Source organism: Populus euphratica, unplaced genomic scaffold, assembly GCF_000495115.2.
Source record: "Populus euphratica unplaced genomic scaffold, PopEup_1.0 scaffold927.1, whole genome shotgun sequence".
In the NCBI taxonomy this organism is placed as follows: Eukaryota; Viridiplantae; Streptophyta; class Magnoliopsida; order Malpighiales; family Salicaceae; genus Populus; species Populus euphratica.
In genome coordinates this window covers 47,591-63,862 of record NW_011500799.1, presented here as the reverse complement: position 1 = coordinate 63,862, position 16,272 = coordinate 47,591, and the positions used below count along the sequence as shown (strand labels likewise).

Sequence of the window (16,272 nt, the reverse complement as noted above, 5' to 3'; positions counted from 1 at the left end):
TCTTTTGTGCTCAATGTATCAACACATAATTATGGGGCTTTTCTTGGAAGAAAACAAAATTTTTGTTCTAATGTTTAAGGTTAACTTCCTTGGGCTGAGATTATTATTTTTGTCTTTTTTTTATATTTTTTTTAAATATATATACATATAATTTAAAAACATCATGCATCTTTAACCCATGTAACGAGCTTTCAGCTAATGACTCCCAGACCAGTTGGTCTTAGGGCATTAGGTGTTAAGACACCCCTACGAGTTTAGTAACTCGGGTCGCAGATACTGATATGTAGATAGTACAATGTTTGATTTCCTTAAGCTTTTCTCCTCAACCCATGTAACAAGCGTTGGGCCAATAGCTCCCAAGTCAGTTGACTTTAGGGTATTAGGTGTTAAAACACCCCTTCAGGCTTAATTGCTTAGGTTAGGGAGGCTACGAAACCAAACTTATCTACATTTTTATTATCATCATTTTTTCTTTTTCTTTTATTTCTTTTTTTTCATGTTTTTTTTTCTTAATTATATACAATCCCTTTCCCTTAGTTGTTACCTTTAACAAAAGAACATAAATAATGTAATAATCCAATATGCAACCCACAATCATATGTTAAAGTGTGTGTGTCTAAATCAAGATTTAAGAATACATGTTAAATAAGTATGTGAGTAGAATTAAGTGATAAAAATGCAGCTCATTTGGACTTCTAGAACTCCAGATATGGCCAAAATACTGAACAGTGCTCGGGCTGGAAGACAGATTCGGGCATCTTTGTTATTGCTACAATTTGGACTTGAAAATGGCCTTTTTAGATCTTGGGCCCCATATGAAAGTTGTAGGCCTATGTCTTTCCTTTCCATCCATATAAATTGGAACTAAATCTGAGATATATAGCTCTAGATATGACACAATTACCAAACAGTGTTCCGGTTTGGATTGCACTGACATCTCTTTTCTAAGTTTGGCCATCTCTTTATCCTTGCAATTTAAGTTCTTAAATTCATCAATCAATCCTTTCATTTATGTGATAGGCCTGTATTTAAAATGAACATTTACCACAAATTAAAGGTATCTTATATTATTAGATATATTATTATAAAACATGTTTTGGTTAATGAGTTATTGATAGTTCAAGTGCAAAATGATTATATAAAACCATGATAAAAATGCACTTTTAAGTATTAATCACATGGTAAATGCCTCCTTTTATAGGCCAAAATTGGAAACTATTGATTTGATGACTAATTGATGAGTGGGTGACCAACTCTTGACTTGGTGCTAATCCTTATCTTCTCTTATCTGCCCAAAACGTCATTGATAACGTCAAAATTGGAGCCACTTGAACATGAAACTTGTAGGCAATTGTCTCAGCTTTCTTGTGTAAAACATTCAGCTCATTTGGACTTCTAGAACTCCAGATATGGCCAAAATACTAAATAGTGCTCGGGCTGGAGGACAGATTCGGGCTTCTTTGTTGTTGCAACAATTTGAACTTGAAAATAGCCTTTTTAGATCTTGGGCTCCTATGAAAGTTGTAGGCCTATATCTTACCTTTCCATCCACATAAAGTAAACCTAAATCTAAGATCTATAGCTCCAGATAAGACCCAATTACCGAACAGTGTTCCGGTTTGAATTGCACCGACATCTCTTTTCTAAGTTTGGCCATCTCTTTATCCTTTCAATTTCAGTTCTTAAATTCATCAATCAATCCTTTCATTTATGTGATAGGCCTGCATTTAAAATGAACATTTACTATAAATTAAAGGTATCTTATATTATTAGATATATTATTATAAAACATGCTTTAGTTAAGGAGTTATTGATACTTCAAGTGCAAAATGATGATATAAAACCTTGATAAAAATGCACTTTTAAGTACTAACTACACCCCCCAACCAGCTTATTATTAGTCCCTAGAAATCAAAGCGTTAAAATAGAAAAATAATTTGCAAATTCCACAAAGCAAGGTATTAATCATTTAACTTCCATTAATCTATCCAGATAAACAAACTCTCGTTAAATTTATATACCTGCTCAATACCTCTTAACAAGATAATCATAAACCTTTCTTTTGTGCTCAATGTATCAACACATAATTATAGGGTTTTTCTTTGAAGAAAACAAAATTTTTGTTTCAATGTTTAAGGTTAATTTCCTTGGGTTGGGATTAATATATATATATATATAACTTAAAACACAATGCATCTTTAACTCATGTAACAAGCTTTCGGCTAATGACTCCAAGGCTAGTTGGTCTTAGGGCATTAGGTGTTGAGACACCCCTATGAGCTTACTAACTCGGGTCGCAGATACTGATATGTAGATAGTGCAATGTTTGATTCCCTTAAGCTTTTCTCCTCAACCCATGTAACAAGCGTTGGGCCAATAGCTCCCAAATCAGTTGACTTTAGGGTATTAGGTATTAAAAAACTCCTTCGGGCTTAATTGCTTAGGTTAGGGAGGCTACGAAACCAAACTTATCTACATTTTTTTTTCTTTTTTCTTTTTTTTCTTTTTTTTTAATTATATACTATCCCTTTTCCTTAGTTGTTACCTTTAACAAAAGAACATAAATAATGTAATAATCCAATATGCAACCCACAATCGTATGTTAAAGTGTGTGTGTGTAAATTAAGGTTTAAAAATACATGTTAAATAAGTATATGAACAGAATTAAATGATAACAATGCGAGAGTTTGTAAACCTGAATATTTCAAGAAGTATTATGATAGACCTTATTAAGAATGGTTACTAAGATGCGTCTCAAGAGTCATAAAAGTTCTCCTTACTCTACCATCATAGTAACAACAATTTTGCACATGCTTTATGAAATAGAAAACACAGTTTTTTTTTTTAGCTACTACCCTCTCCCCCCAGCTAAAACAAAACATTGTCCTCAATGTTTAAAGGTAGAAAGATAGAGTATAGAAGATATCACTTGAAATAACAAATAGTGACAAACCTGAAACACACTGAAATAGATATAAGTAACAACAAAACACAATAATAAAACCAAAAGACACAAAAATTCACAAATGAAGGCTCAAATCCAATCTAAGCTTTTTACAGCTTTCCTTAGTTGACCAATTTATGCAACTCATGGAAGGATCAATTACATGAATAAAAGATTGTAGTTGGTCAATCAATTGTTCAACAGTAGCAGCAGAAATTATGATTTGTCGTGCTAAAAATGTTAGAAATTCTTGTTCCACAGCATGATCAAGAAACGACAACAACTTATCATAATAACCATTAACATTTAACAAACCTATGAGTTTATGGCGAATGTGCAGTTGGGCTCAAGAGGAAATATGAAAGATCTCTTCCAATGTGCCTAGACCACCTGGTAAAGCAATGAAGGCATCAGCATGGTTAAACATTGCATTTATTCGAGCTGACATTGTGGAGACCTGAAGTTCCTCTCCAATTGTTTTTCCAATGATGTCCCCTTGTGCTAAAGCTTCGGGGACAACCCCAAAAAAGTTGACTACCTCTTAAAAATGCAGCTATTGACACACCTCCCATTAACCCAAGACTGCCTCCCCCATATACTAAATGAATCTTTCTCTCAGCTAGCACTTGACCAAGATGATTTGCTGATTCTAAAAACTCCTTTTCTTTCCCAGGACTAGATCCACCGAAAACACAAATATTTCTTATATGATGACCTAAGGAACTTGCCATTTCTACACACTTCTGTATTTGTTGAATGATTGTGCATCAAAAGTGTCATTAAGTCTCTTATTTTACATATGTATTTATTGTTTTTATTTGGTTGTTTTTATAATAATTGATGTGTTTTTTAGTAATGAAGTTTGTTTTAATGTTTTGATAGGTTTTTGGAGCTTAAATGAATTAATTCACAAAATTCAACGTCGGAATTCAGAACAAAGAATTGAAGAGACATTTAGTTGAAGATTGAAGCAAATCTTGGTTCAAATAAGTGCTCCAAATTTGTCCCAAAAATCAATTCTATTCCAATTCTAGAAAAGAATATCATATGATTTATTTCAAGCCCAAACTTGCCTTATGTTGTGTGCAAACTTCAACCATTAAACACTCAAGGTTTCAATGTCAATCTTAGCCCAAATAATAAGTACATTTGTATACTTATTTGATGCTCAAATTCAGCCCAAAAATCAGCCCCAAATCAGCCCTAAATCAACCCCAAATCAACCTTCAAATCAACCCAAACACAATCCATGATCTTACATGTCCACACAACAAATAACAATTGATTTATTTTGGGTAATCCATTGATCCAAGAAGGCAAGCACATGGATGGAAAGCTGGAGGGGATATTTTAACATTATTTTGGGTCAAAAAGAAGAAGGAGACACCTCATAAATGAGGAAGAAAAACGTGCACCAAAGTAGTTGTAAAGCTGTCTTGATTTGATTTTTCAGAACACCTTTCGGTGTTTTGCCCATAACTTTTGACTCAGGTGTCCAAATGAGCTGTTCTTTAATGATCTGGAAAGGTGACAGAATTTCCTATAAATATGTCTCTAATAGACTTCTCCAAAAAACGCTTCTAAGAGGGTCGAATTGCTGTCCAAAGTTAGAGTCAGATTTGTGTCCGAATTTTTTCTGAAATTGTATTGTGTTCTTCTTTATAGATTTCGGTTCTTTAGTTTGTAAAACTTATTTTTTCAGTTGGATTCAAGTTCTTTCATGTTTATTGAAGTGTTCTTATATATAATCATGGTTGGCTAAACTCTTTCTTGGATCCAAATCAAGGATAATGGTGATTGAGGTGAGTTCTTTAGGATATGAATGAATCTTAATGTTTATCTTCTTATTTTCTTCATGAATGATTTATTATTGTAAAGAAATTTTAGAAATCATTTAGGTAATGTTATAATCTTGAATTTTTATGCACAAACTTTAGTTTTGGTATAGAGATTGCTTGATTCAATGTCTTACTTAATATGAAAGTACTTGTTCATTCTTAAACAATAATCAATCTTCATCTTTCTAATCTTTATTGTAATATCTTCCGATCTAATATCACCATCGTTGAGATTAGGTTGAGTTATCTTATATATGTTGAAGAAATCACCAATACATCACCATTAAAATTGATTTGGACCAAGACTTACTTTTCTTGTCATTTAAAATCTATTTACATTTTTTTTATCTTTGAAAACAAATCCATCAATTATTTTCAACCAAGTTATTGTTAATTTAATTTCTCTTGAGTTTTTTTTTGTTACTTAGCTTAATTTCCAGATCTAGCTCTCTGTGGATATGACCTCGATCTTACCGAGTTAATTGCTACATCGCACACTCGTGCACTTGCGAGTTAAAATAAGCCGATCATAAAAAGCGGTCAAGCACCTGGAACAGGTAAAAGCACTTTTGCAAAGAAACGTCATGCAAAATGACTGAAAGTCTGTCATCGATGTGCTAAATGAACTTGTAATACACAATGTCGTTCTTTAGGAATGGAATCTATAAACCGTGAAGATAAAATACAATTCATTAAGGATGGTCTGAGTAAGGAGTCTTTAGATAATCTTCTATTGACTCTTGAGACGCATCCTAGAAGAGATGTGCATCGTGCAATTCATTATTTATGGCCACTATTTCATAAAGAACATGATCGACTTAGTCTTGGGAATCTGACTAAAAAAGACCCTGTTTGCCAGTTTTTAAGAAAACTAGATCGGAAGCCTATCCCCGACCCATAGAGGGCGTTTAAGCCGTTCTTGGAGTTAAAACCAAGGGAAGATGTGAGCCACAATCACAACTACCTGTACATACACATGCTTTTTCAAAAGTAAATAAATAAATAAATAAAGAGAGAGAGAGAGTCTGTGTGAGACTCCAGCTGGCCTACATATAGGTGGTATGATTGCCTTTTTAATTTCTCATCTATAAAATCCCATCTTCCTTGCTTTCATTTCAACTCAACCCATACATTCAACAAATAAATAAGTGTGTAGAAATGACAAGTTCCTCAGGTCATCATATAAGAAATATTTGTGTTTTCCGTGGATCTAGTTCTAGGAAAGAAAAGGAGTTTTTAGAATCAGCAAATCATCTTGGTCAAGTGCTAGCTAAGAGAAAGATTCATTTAGTGTATAAGGGAGGCAATCTTGGGTTAATGGGAGGTGTGTCAATAGCTGCATTTTTAGGAGGTAGTCAAGTTTTGGGGGTTATCCCCAAAGCTTTAGGGGACATTATTGGAAAAAGCAATGTTTAACCATGTTGATGCCTTCATTGCTTTACTAGGTGGTCTAGGCACATTGGAAGAGATCTTTCATATTTCCTCTTGGGCCCAACTGCACATTCACCATAAACCTATAGGTTTGTTAAATATTAATGGTTATTATGATAAGTTGTTGTCCTTTCTTGATCATGCTGTGGAACAAGAATTTCTAACATCTTCTGCACGACTAATCATAATCTCTACTGCTATCGCTGAATAATTGATTGACCAACAACAATCTTTCATTCCTGTAAGTGATCCCTCCATGAATCGCATAAATTGGTCATCTAAGGAAAGCCGTAAAAAGCTTAGATTAGATTTGAGTCTTCATTTGTAATTTTTGTGTTGTTTTGTTTTATTATTTCTTATTTTTATTTAAGTGTGTTTCAGGCTTGTCAATGTTCGTTATTTCAGGTGATATCTTCTATACTCTATCTTTCTACCTTAGAAAATTAAGGACAATGTCTCATTTTGGTTAGGGGGAGAGGGTAGTAGTTGATAAAAAAAAAATATTTTCCATTTCATAAAGCATGTGCATAATTGTTGTTACTAGGATGATAGAGTAAAGGAGCTCTTTTGTTAAAGTGACTCTTGAGACGCATCTCAGTAACCATTCTTAACAAGGTCTATTATAATACTTCCTGAAATATTCAGATTTACAAACTCTCGCATTCTTATCATTTAATTCTGCTCATATACTCATAAAACATGTATTCTTAAACCTTAATTTACACACACACACTTTAACATATGATTGTGGGTTGCATATTGGATTATTACATTATTTATGTTTTTTTGTTAAAGGTAACAACTAAGGGAAAAGGATTGTATATAATTTAAAAAAAAAAAGAAAAAAGAAAAAAAAAAGAAAAAAAGAAAAAAAATGATAATAATAAAAATGTAGATAAGTTTGGTTTCGTAGCCTCCCTAACCTAAGCAATTAAGCCCGAATGGGTGTTTTAACATCTAATACCCTAAAGTCAACTAACTTGGGAGCTATTGGCCCAACGCTTGTTACATGGGTTCAGGAGAAAAGCTTAAGGGAATCAAACATCGCACTATCTACATATCAGTATCTGCAACCTAAGTTATTAAGCTCATAAGGGTGTCTTAACACCTAATACCCTAAGACCAACTGGTCTAGGAGTCATTAGCCGAAAGCTCATTACATGAGTTAAAGATGCATGGTGTTTTTAAATTATATGTATATATATTTAAAAAAAATAAAAAAAAAGACAAAAATAATAATCCCAACCCAAGGAAGTTAACCTTAAACATTAGAACAAAAAAATTATTTTCTTCCAAGAAAAGCCCTATAATTATATGTTGATACATTGAGCACAAAAGAAAGGTTTATGAATATCTTGTTAAGAGGTATTGAGCAGCTATATAAATTTAATAAGAGTTTATTTATTTGGATAGATTAATGGAAGTTCAATGATGAATACCTTGCTTTATGGAATTTGCAAATTGTTTTTCTATTTTAACGCTTTGATTACTAGGGACTAATAATAAGCTGGTTAGGGGGGTGATTAGTACTTAAAAGTGCATTTTTATCAAGATTTTATATCATTATTTTGCACTTAAAGTATCAATAACTCCTTAACTAAAGCATGTTTTAGAATAATATATCTAATAATATAAGATACCTTTAATTTGTGGTAAATGTTCATTTTAAATACAGGCCTATCACATAAATGAAAGGATTGATTGATGAATTTAAGAACTGAAATTGAAAGGATAAAGAGATGGCCAAACTTAGAAAAGAGATGTCGGTGCAATCTAAATTGGAACACTGTTCGGTAATTGGGTCATATCTGGAGCTATAGATCTCAGATTTAGGTCTACTTTGGTAATTGGGTCATATTTGGAGGTCTAGATCTCAGATTTAGGTCTAATTTATATGGATGGAAAGGTAAGACATAGGTCTACAACTTTCATATGGAGCCTAAGATCTAAAAAGGTTATTTTCAAGTCCAAATTGTTGCAACAACAAAGAAGCCTGAATTTGTCCTCCAGCCTGAGCATTGTTTAGTATTTTGGCCATATCTGGAGTTCTAGAAATCCAAATGACCTGAATTTGTTACATAAGAAAGCTGAGACAATTGCCTATGACTTTTATGTTTTCGAGTGGCTCCAATTTTGACGTTATCAATGATGTTTTGGGCAGACAAGAGAAGATAAGGATTGTCATCAAGTCAAGAGTTGGCCACCCACTCATCAATTAGTCATCAAAGCAATAGTTCCCAATTTTGGCCTATAAAAGGAGGCATTTGCCATGCATTTAGGCATTTTGGTTTCCAGATCAAGATCATGCTCTTCCTTTCTCTCTTTGTATTTTTTGTAATGTTTATGCTTTGCTTTCATTAATATCAAGTTTATGCCTTTCATTTCCTTTCATTTACTTAGCTAGCTTTTATCTTATTTATGTTCTTATTTTGTTTATTTATTTTTCTTTCTTTTATTATGTCTAGCTAAGTTTATTATGTCAAGGTGAAAAGATTACACTAATGGTGTAAGAATAAGTATAGTGTAAACTTAATATGGACTTTAATGTTTGATACTAACATGTTTTGTATTTGTCATGGACTTTAATGTTTGATACTAACATGTTTTATATTTGTTATCTTGTTCACTCTTTAATACTTTGCTTGTTAAATGACTAATCTTGATTTATGTTGTATAACACTTGATACAACAAATGCTTGGCACTTTCATAGCCCATACTGTATGGTATAACCGACACCTAAGCTATGAAAGGAACTTGATTTGTTATTAACATAAGTTATAATCATGAATGCTTAACGAGATTTACAAGTATTAGCATTAATCGAATAAGATGACTAATGTAATCATGTTAACAATCTATAATCAGATTGGAATCTTCTTTGTGTGTGGTTTCCAATTGAATAATAAAAGTTTATACTATACTTGTTTGACATACCATTAGTGGAGGAAGCTCTAACCTTGACATTTGTTATTATCATCGTTTAATCCTTACATTAATATTTCATCTCTAAGTTCTCATCTTATTCTTCTTCTTCTTCTTTATTATTATTATTATTATTATTATTATTACTGCTATTATTATTATTATTATTATTGTTATTGTTATTGTTATTATTGTTATTGTTATTACTATTATTATTGGTGTTGTTGTTATTATTATTGTTGTTGTATTATTGTTATTATAATTTGTACAATTATCCTCCCTGTGGTTCGACCCCGGTCTTGCCGGGTTATTTATTACTTCGACACTCCTGCACTTGGGAGAAGACATCAATCTTTTAATTATGTCAGCAATAAAACTCAACTTCAAACGGACGGTTCTCTCTCATCTTAAAGAACTAGAAGGCATTTGATATACCTTTGGAAAGGTTGGAAGTCTTCTTTCCAACCCAACTGAAATCACTTCAAAATTCAACCTATAGCTCTAGTTATGATTTTTTTAAAAAAAAGGTAGTGAAAGGTCAAAATATATGAATCTAATTTTCTTCTCTCAATCCTTGTGTAATGGTATTGGTTCCACCAACAAGCCCCTTTTGAACATGAATAAGATGAATCTCAGCTTGCTCCTCCTTATTTAATATTCTCTTGAAGTCCACCTAAGCCCATGTATCTTAAAGAATTCTATTGAAAACCTTTTTGAATCTTTTAGCTCTAAACCTTATAATTGGACCAATCAGAACCTCTAATGGATCCTTTGGTACTTGGATTGCATCACAAAATGATGGGAAATATTTCTCTAAAAAAATCTTCTTTATACCATTTCAAGTTCCAATGAAATGAGGAAGAATGGAGAAAAACCATGTTTTTGCTATCTCTTTTAAAAAGAAAGAGAAAACTTTGAACTTAACTTATTCTTGTCAATTCCATATGGTTTTATATCAACACAAATCACATGGAATTTTTTAAGATGAGTATGAGGGTCTTCTGTAACAAGTTATTAAATATTGGAAATAGATATATCAACCTAGACTTGAACTCGAAGTGGGCATCGTTGTCTATGTTTATGCATAATGGTTGATTCTCTTCTACCTTATTTTCAAACACTTTCTAGGAATTAAACTCGTGACCAATTAAAAATAAGCAAGTATTCCTATCACTTGAGTTAGAAATCCATTGATAAAATATCTAGTATAGTAACTATATTCATATTAGAAACTAATTAATAAAACAATTGACTTAATCTAAAGCTCTTAACCAAAGAAGAAAGGTTATGATTATGACATGTTAAAATAGTCACATTTATGATGGATATGGGGAAATGAACTAATCACGTTATATATACATATGTCAAAATACAGTTTTTATCAACATCAAACATTACAAATCCAAGAGTCCAGTAGATGCAATTTCTAATAATATTATTGCTAATATTATAAAAAACAACTCCAGTAACCATCAGAATATAACACTATAAAAGTAAGAAAAGTAAACTAAATCTAATTATTTTTTAGCATTTACCTTCAATTTTAACGTTTAACAATATCATAAAAAAATCACAGTAAAAATTAAATAAATAGCGCACAAGCACGCTGTTATTAGCAAGCGGTTGTCGTTGCTAAGAAAGGTATGTGAAATGATAGAATTGATCTGATATAGTTTTATGACTAATGACCTAATTGGCAATGGCGTCATGCCACATCAGGCTAAAAGTCATCATCGAGACGCGTGGACTAGGTCTATTTAATTTTTTCCTGTCCATGTCTCCGGCATTAAGGGACCCAATATTTGATTAACTCGCAATTAGCAAATAAATAGACAGTAGTAAATTACTTTCAAATTATAAAGTTAAATTATTAAATAATTTAATAATAAAAGATAAAATTTTATAAAAAATTTAAAAAATAAATCAATTCAAGTTAATCCATTAACTTTATGACTATAAGGATAGAGAAATTGAAAAAAAAAAAACACAAAGATCCAATAGATTATTAAAGAATAAAATTGAAAAACATTTAATTTTCTAAAATAACTTAAAAAAATTAACTCATGTTAACTTTTAAAATCTGTAACGCTGGTTATAAGCTTATAACTAACTCAATAGAAGACAAACTTTAAAAAATAATAAAGTAAAATTCTAAATTAACAAAATATTAAAGAATAAAATTAGAAAAAAGAAAGCAATAAAAAAGATCCAAAACAAAAAAAAAATTAAAAAAATGAGAACTAAATTTGATATAAGAATAATTTGAAATCAAATGTTGAGGGATGAAAATGAAAACAAAATTCAATAAGAAAAATGATAAAAATTACTAAATAATAGTAAAAAAAATAAGAACTAAATTCGATATAAAATTAAATGAAACCAATTGATGAGGGAAAATTGAATAAAATAAATTAATAAAAAATATAAATAACAATCAAAAGAATGAACAAATTAGATATAAAAAAACAAATAAAATGAAATCTTTATATTTTGGCAAGGAAAAAAAAAGGAAAAAAAGAAAGGAGAACAAATCTTTGCCATGAAAATCGGTGTTTGGAGGGTAAATAACACATTAAGCATTGCCTAAAAGACAGGGGTATCAACCAATCGTCCACACCAACCACTTTTTATTTTTAACTAATATCTAAATTTATCAAAATATCAAATCGCTTTCAAGTCAACTTGATAATTACTAAAAAACCATTATGAAATGACCAAAAAGCACGTGAATGATAGTTTGAAAATTTTTGCTTTTAAAGGTAATTTAGTTTTTATATTATGCTTTTGAAATGTAAAAAGATCAAATTACTCTTGATCAATATTTTTAAAAAATTTATTTTTAAAGATAATAAAGTTTTTAAAATATGCATTTAAAAGGTTAAAAAACTAAATTATCCCATAAAAAAACAATTTTACTTCCTATAGCAAGTTAATTGATTTTTTATTGGAAGGGAAAAAAATAATTACACTATTATAGTTAACATGGCTTTCAATTTATTTTTTATTTAAAGGGTCCTTTGTCTCAATTCTGATGAAAAAAGTTAGTATTTTCTACTTTTAAAAATATTATAAGTTTTTATTTCAATTATGAATGTTATAATAATTAAAAAATATATATGATATAGGTGTAATGCTATTATAGAAAATATATAAAATAAATTACCTACTTTTTATCTTCTACTCACCAAAAAAATTAAAATATTTTTTTTTTTAAATAGATTTATGCTTGTTCTATTTTTTTAATAGATGTACTTATGTGAGCACTAAGTAAGCGGCAATAAATTTGAAACAAAATTAGTGAGATCACCTTTATTCAATTAATAAGACCGGGTCTATATATATATATATATATATATATATATATGCTTGCAGTCAACAATAATGATTTCCAATTTTATTTAAACCGTGTGATTTACACGAGACAGAATCCAGACGTGATAGTTTTCCTAATGATTGATGGAGAAAACCAAGGACGAGCAGTGATTAGGCACAAGGAAAATTTCAACAGACAAAAGAAACTCATATATATATATATATATATATATATATATATAGACACACACTCTCACCTCTTGCGTATGAAAATGTAGAATAGCAATAGAGCATAATGTTGCTGACTATAAAAGCAAAGAGTAGACCAACCGTGACATACATTAAAATCCAAATATTTGATCTGCGTTGAGGTTTAGCAGCTGACACAGAAAAAACTAAATGTTTGTGCCTAGCTATATGTAGGCCAACCAAAAGTAGATATAAATTTAAAAGCAAAGAGTAGACCAACCGTGACATACATTAAAATCCAAATATTTGATCTGCGTTGAGGTTTAGCAGCTGACACAGAAAAAACTAAATGTTTGTGCCTAGCTATATGTAGGCCGAAAAAAAATAGATATAAATTCTAGAGAGAATTAAGGTTCAGCTTGAGGACAACAAGGTTAAGACAATAAAAGGCGAAGTAGTATCGTGGTTGGGGTGTAATCATAGTGAACCGGCTTGGCTATGAATTTTAACTAAAAAAAGAGCAAGTCACAAGCGGGAGCAAGATTTGAGGTTGTGACATGGAAGGAGAGCCTAGCTATATATGGTTGGGCCATCTTGAGAAATGGCCTTGCTAGTTTGGTGCGTATATGGCGTATGGAATGAATGAATCAGTAAGTGTTTGCTGTGTGTGTGTGTATAAACTAAACTATCATGTGGAAGTGGGGAAAAAAAGTGAAAGAGCACGCCCTTGATTTTTATATTACAAAAGAGCATTAGTTATAATTAAATGGAAGTGGATTTATGTTACACAGTGTAGAAAAGGAAAAAGTGGGGTGGAATTGTGGCAGAGATTGAAGAGGGATTAGGAGGCAAGGAATGTGAATAGGATGGGGTGGAGGGATGATAGTGGGTTTGATAATGATGATGCACGCCGGCAGCTTTACTCATTTATCTTCCCAAAATCCAATTGGCACGCCTGCCCCCACTAAAACCTATAACAATATTCTCTTCTCTCTTTCAATCTTTCTCATGGACAATGAAAAGCTAATCCACTAACCCATTTGGTGATCTAGCTAGACCTTGTTATCTTTCGTTTTTTTAATCTTTTTGTCAGATAACATTTCTATTTCTCAACACCAGTAGCTCTTTCATGCCAACTTCCCAGGTTCTTACAGAGAAAACGTATATTAGTCATATCTCTCATAAGTTGATTATAAAAAAAGAAAAAGAAAAAAGGAAGAAGACTGAGCTAGCTAGATAAAAGAATATCCCAAACCCCACCCAATTTGATTCACATCGGCTACAGAAAAAGAAGAGCACATTTAAACATATGTGTGTGTGTGTGTCCAACTGCTTCAAGATCCTCTCCTTTATCATTCTCTACCCCAATATTCCCACAGTTAAAAACACAAACACCCATCACCTGACCTTCACTCCAAGCCATCCCCAACAAACTCCATCCGAATTCTATTGATGTGGGTCTCTGGATTTTGGTTAAATGGATACCTTGTTTAGGCTAGTTAGTCTCCAACAACAATCTGAACAATCTTTCAATTCTACTAGCAGAACCTCTAGTAGCTCTAGATCATCAAGACAAAACAACTACCACCACCATCATCACTATCAACAAGAAGACGAAGAATGCTTCAACTTTTTCATGGATGAGGAAGACTTCTCTTCATCTTCTTCTAAGCACTACTATCCTCCTTATCACCACCATCCCCAACAACAACATCAACACCAAACCACCACCACCACTCCTACCACTACTACCACCAACACTAGCACCCCTTCTACTCAACATGTCCTTGATTCCGCTGACTTCTCTTTCTCCCCTTCTCATGACCTTAACTTTGAATTTTCCGGCAAGTGGGTCACCGATATCCTCCTTGAATCTGCACATGCCATCGCGGATAAAAACAGCGCTCGTCTCCAGCAATTGATGTGGATGCTTAATGAGCTTGGTTCACCTTATGGTGACACAGAGCAAAAACTTGCTTCTTATTTTCTCCAAGCTTTGTTTAGCCGCATGAACGACTCCGGCGAGAGATGTTACCGTACTTTAGCTTCAGCATCAGAGAAAACTTGCTCTTTTGAGTCCACAAGGAAAATGGTATTAAAGTTTCAAGAGGTGAGTCCTTGGACTACTTTTGGTCACGTATCTTGTAATGGCGCAATTATGGAAGCATTTGAAGGTGAAAGCAAATTGCATATTATTGATATTAGTAACACATATTGTACCCAATGGCCTACTTTGCTCGAAGCCCTAGCAACTCGCACTGATGAGACACCACACTTGAAGTTAACCACCGTAGTGGCTAGCAAAAGTAGTGGTAATAATTTTGGTGCAACTAGTACAGGAGGTTTAGCTTCAGTTCATAAGGTAATGAAAGAAATTGGTAACAGAATGGAAAAATTTGCCAGGCTTATGGGAGTCCCATTTAAGTTTAATGTTATCCACCATGCTGGTGATTTATGTGACCTAAACTTAGCTGAATTGGATGTTAAAGATGATGAGGCTCTTGCTATCAACTGTGTTGGTGCTTTACACTCAATCACTCCAGCTTCTCGTCGTCGAGATTATGTTATATCAAGTTTTAGAAGATTGCAACCAAGAATCATTACTGTTGTTGAAGAAGAAGCTGATCTTGATGGTCTGGATTTTGTCAAGGGTTTTCAAGAATGTTTAAGATGGTTTAGGGTTTACTTTGAGTCATTGGATGAGAGCTTTCCAAGAACCAGTAACGAACAGTTGATGCTTGAAAGAGCAGCAGGCCGTGCTATCGTTGACTTAGTGGCATGTCCTCCATCTGATTCGATCGAAAGGCGGGAAACAGCCACGCGCTGGTCTGGACGCCTCCAATCATGTGGTTTTAGCCCGATAATTTTCAGTGATGAGGTTTGTGATGATGTACGCGCCTTATTGAGGAGGTATAAGGAGGGTTGGTCAATGACACAGTGCGGGGATGCCGGAATATTCTTGTGCTGGAAGGAACAGCCGGTGGTGTGGGCTAGTGCATGGAGGCCCTGATTGATTGGTGATGGTTTTCACTTTTCACTTTTCACTTTTCTCTTTTCATCTTTCTTTTCTCTTTTGTTTTTGCTTTTCTCCTTGTATTTTTTTTTTCAAAGTTAGTTTGAGTGATTGGCACGTTTGATGGAATAGTAAATGAAGTTAATCAATTTTCATTGATCTTTGTTTAATTATCATTTGCGGTTATTTCTTATTTTTATGAAAAATAGCCTTCTTAATCATCATATCATAGAAACGTTTGTAATTCAATGATGTAAACAAATTAGCTGAGCATGATTTGATTTATCTTTGGGTAAATAAATGAATTAATTTAGGGAAGTTATTCCAGAATTATATTTCTTGTTATTATGATACTGTGAGGTGTTTTGAACTTAAAAATATATGAAAATAATGTTTTTTAATAATAGTACATTAAAATTATTTAAAAAAATATTTATTTTATATTTTTTTTTTAAAAAGAAAACATTACAATGACAAAGACTTAGTTCCTCCCACAGGAATCTGAAACTTGTAATTATGAAATAGATTCTACTATCAGGTGAGAGGAGAGTAATTCTGAGAATAATTCTTTTTAATTAAGATTTTTATTTTTTTTTCCAAAGGGAGAGGCGGGCAGGTTCCA

The 16,272-nt window shown here is 32.2% G+C and overlaps 1 protein-coding gene across 1 annotated transcript; it reads left to right on the top strand.

The window, feature by feature from the left end:
• The first annotated feature begins 13,687 nt into the window (after nucleotides 1-13,687).
• LOC105116416 (protein SHORT-ROOT-like) lies at nucleotides 13,688-15,871 on the top strand. The gene has a single exon (XM_011013771.1). The coding sequence runs from the start codon at nucleotides 14,115-14,117 to the stop codon at nucleotides 15,645-15,647; it is 1,533 nt and encodes a 510-aa protein (XP_011012073.1). The 5' UTR covers nucleotides 13,688-14,114; the 3' UTR covers nucleotides 15,648-15,871.
• Nucleotides 15,872-16,272: the final 401 nt, after the last annotated feature.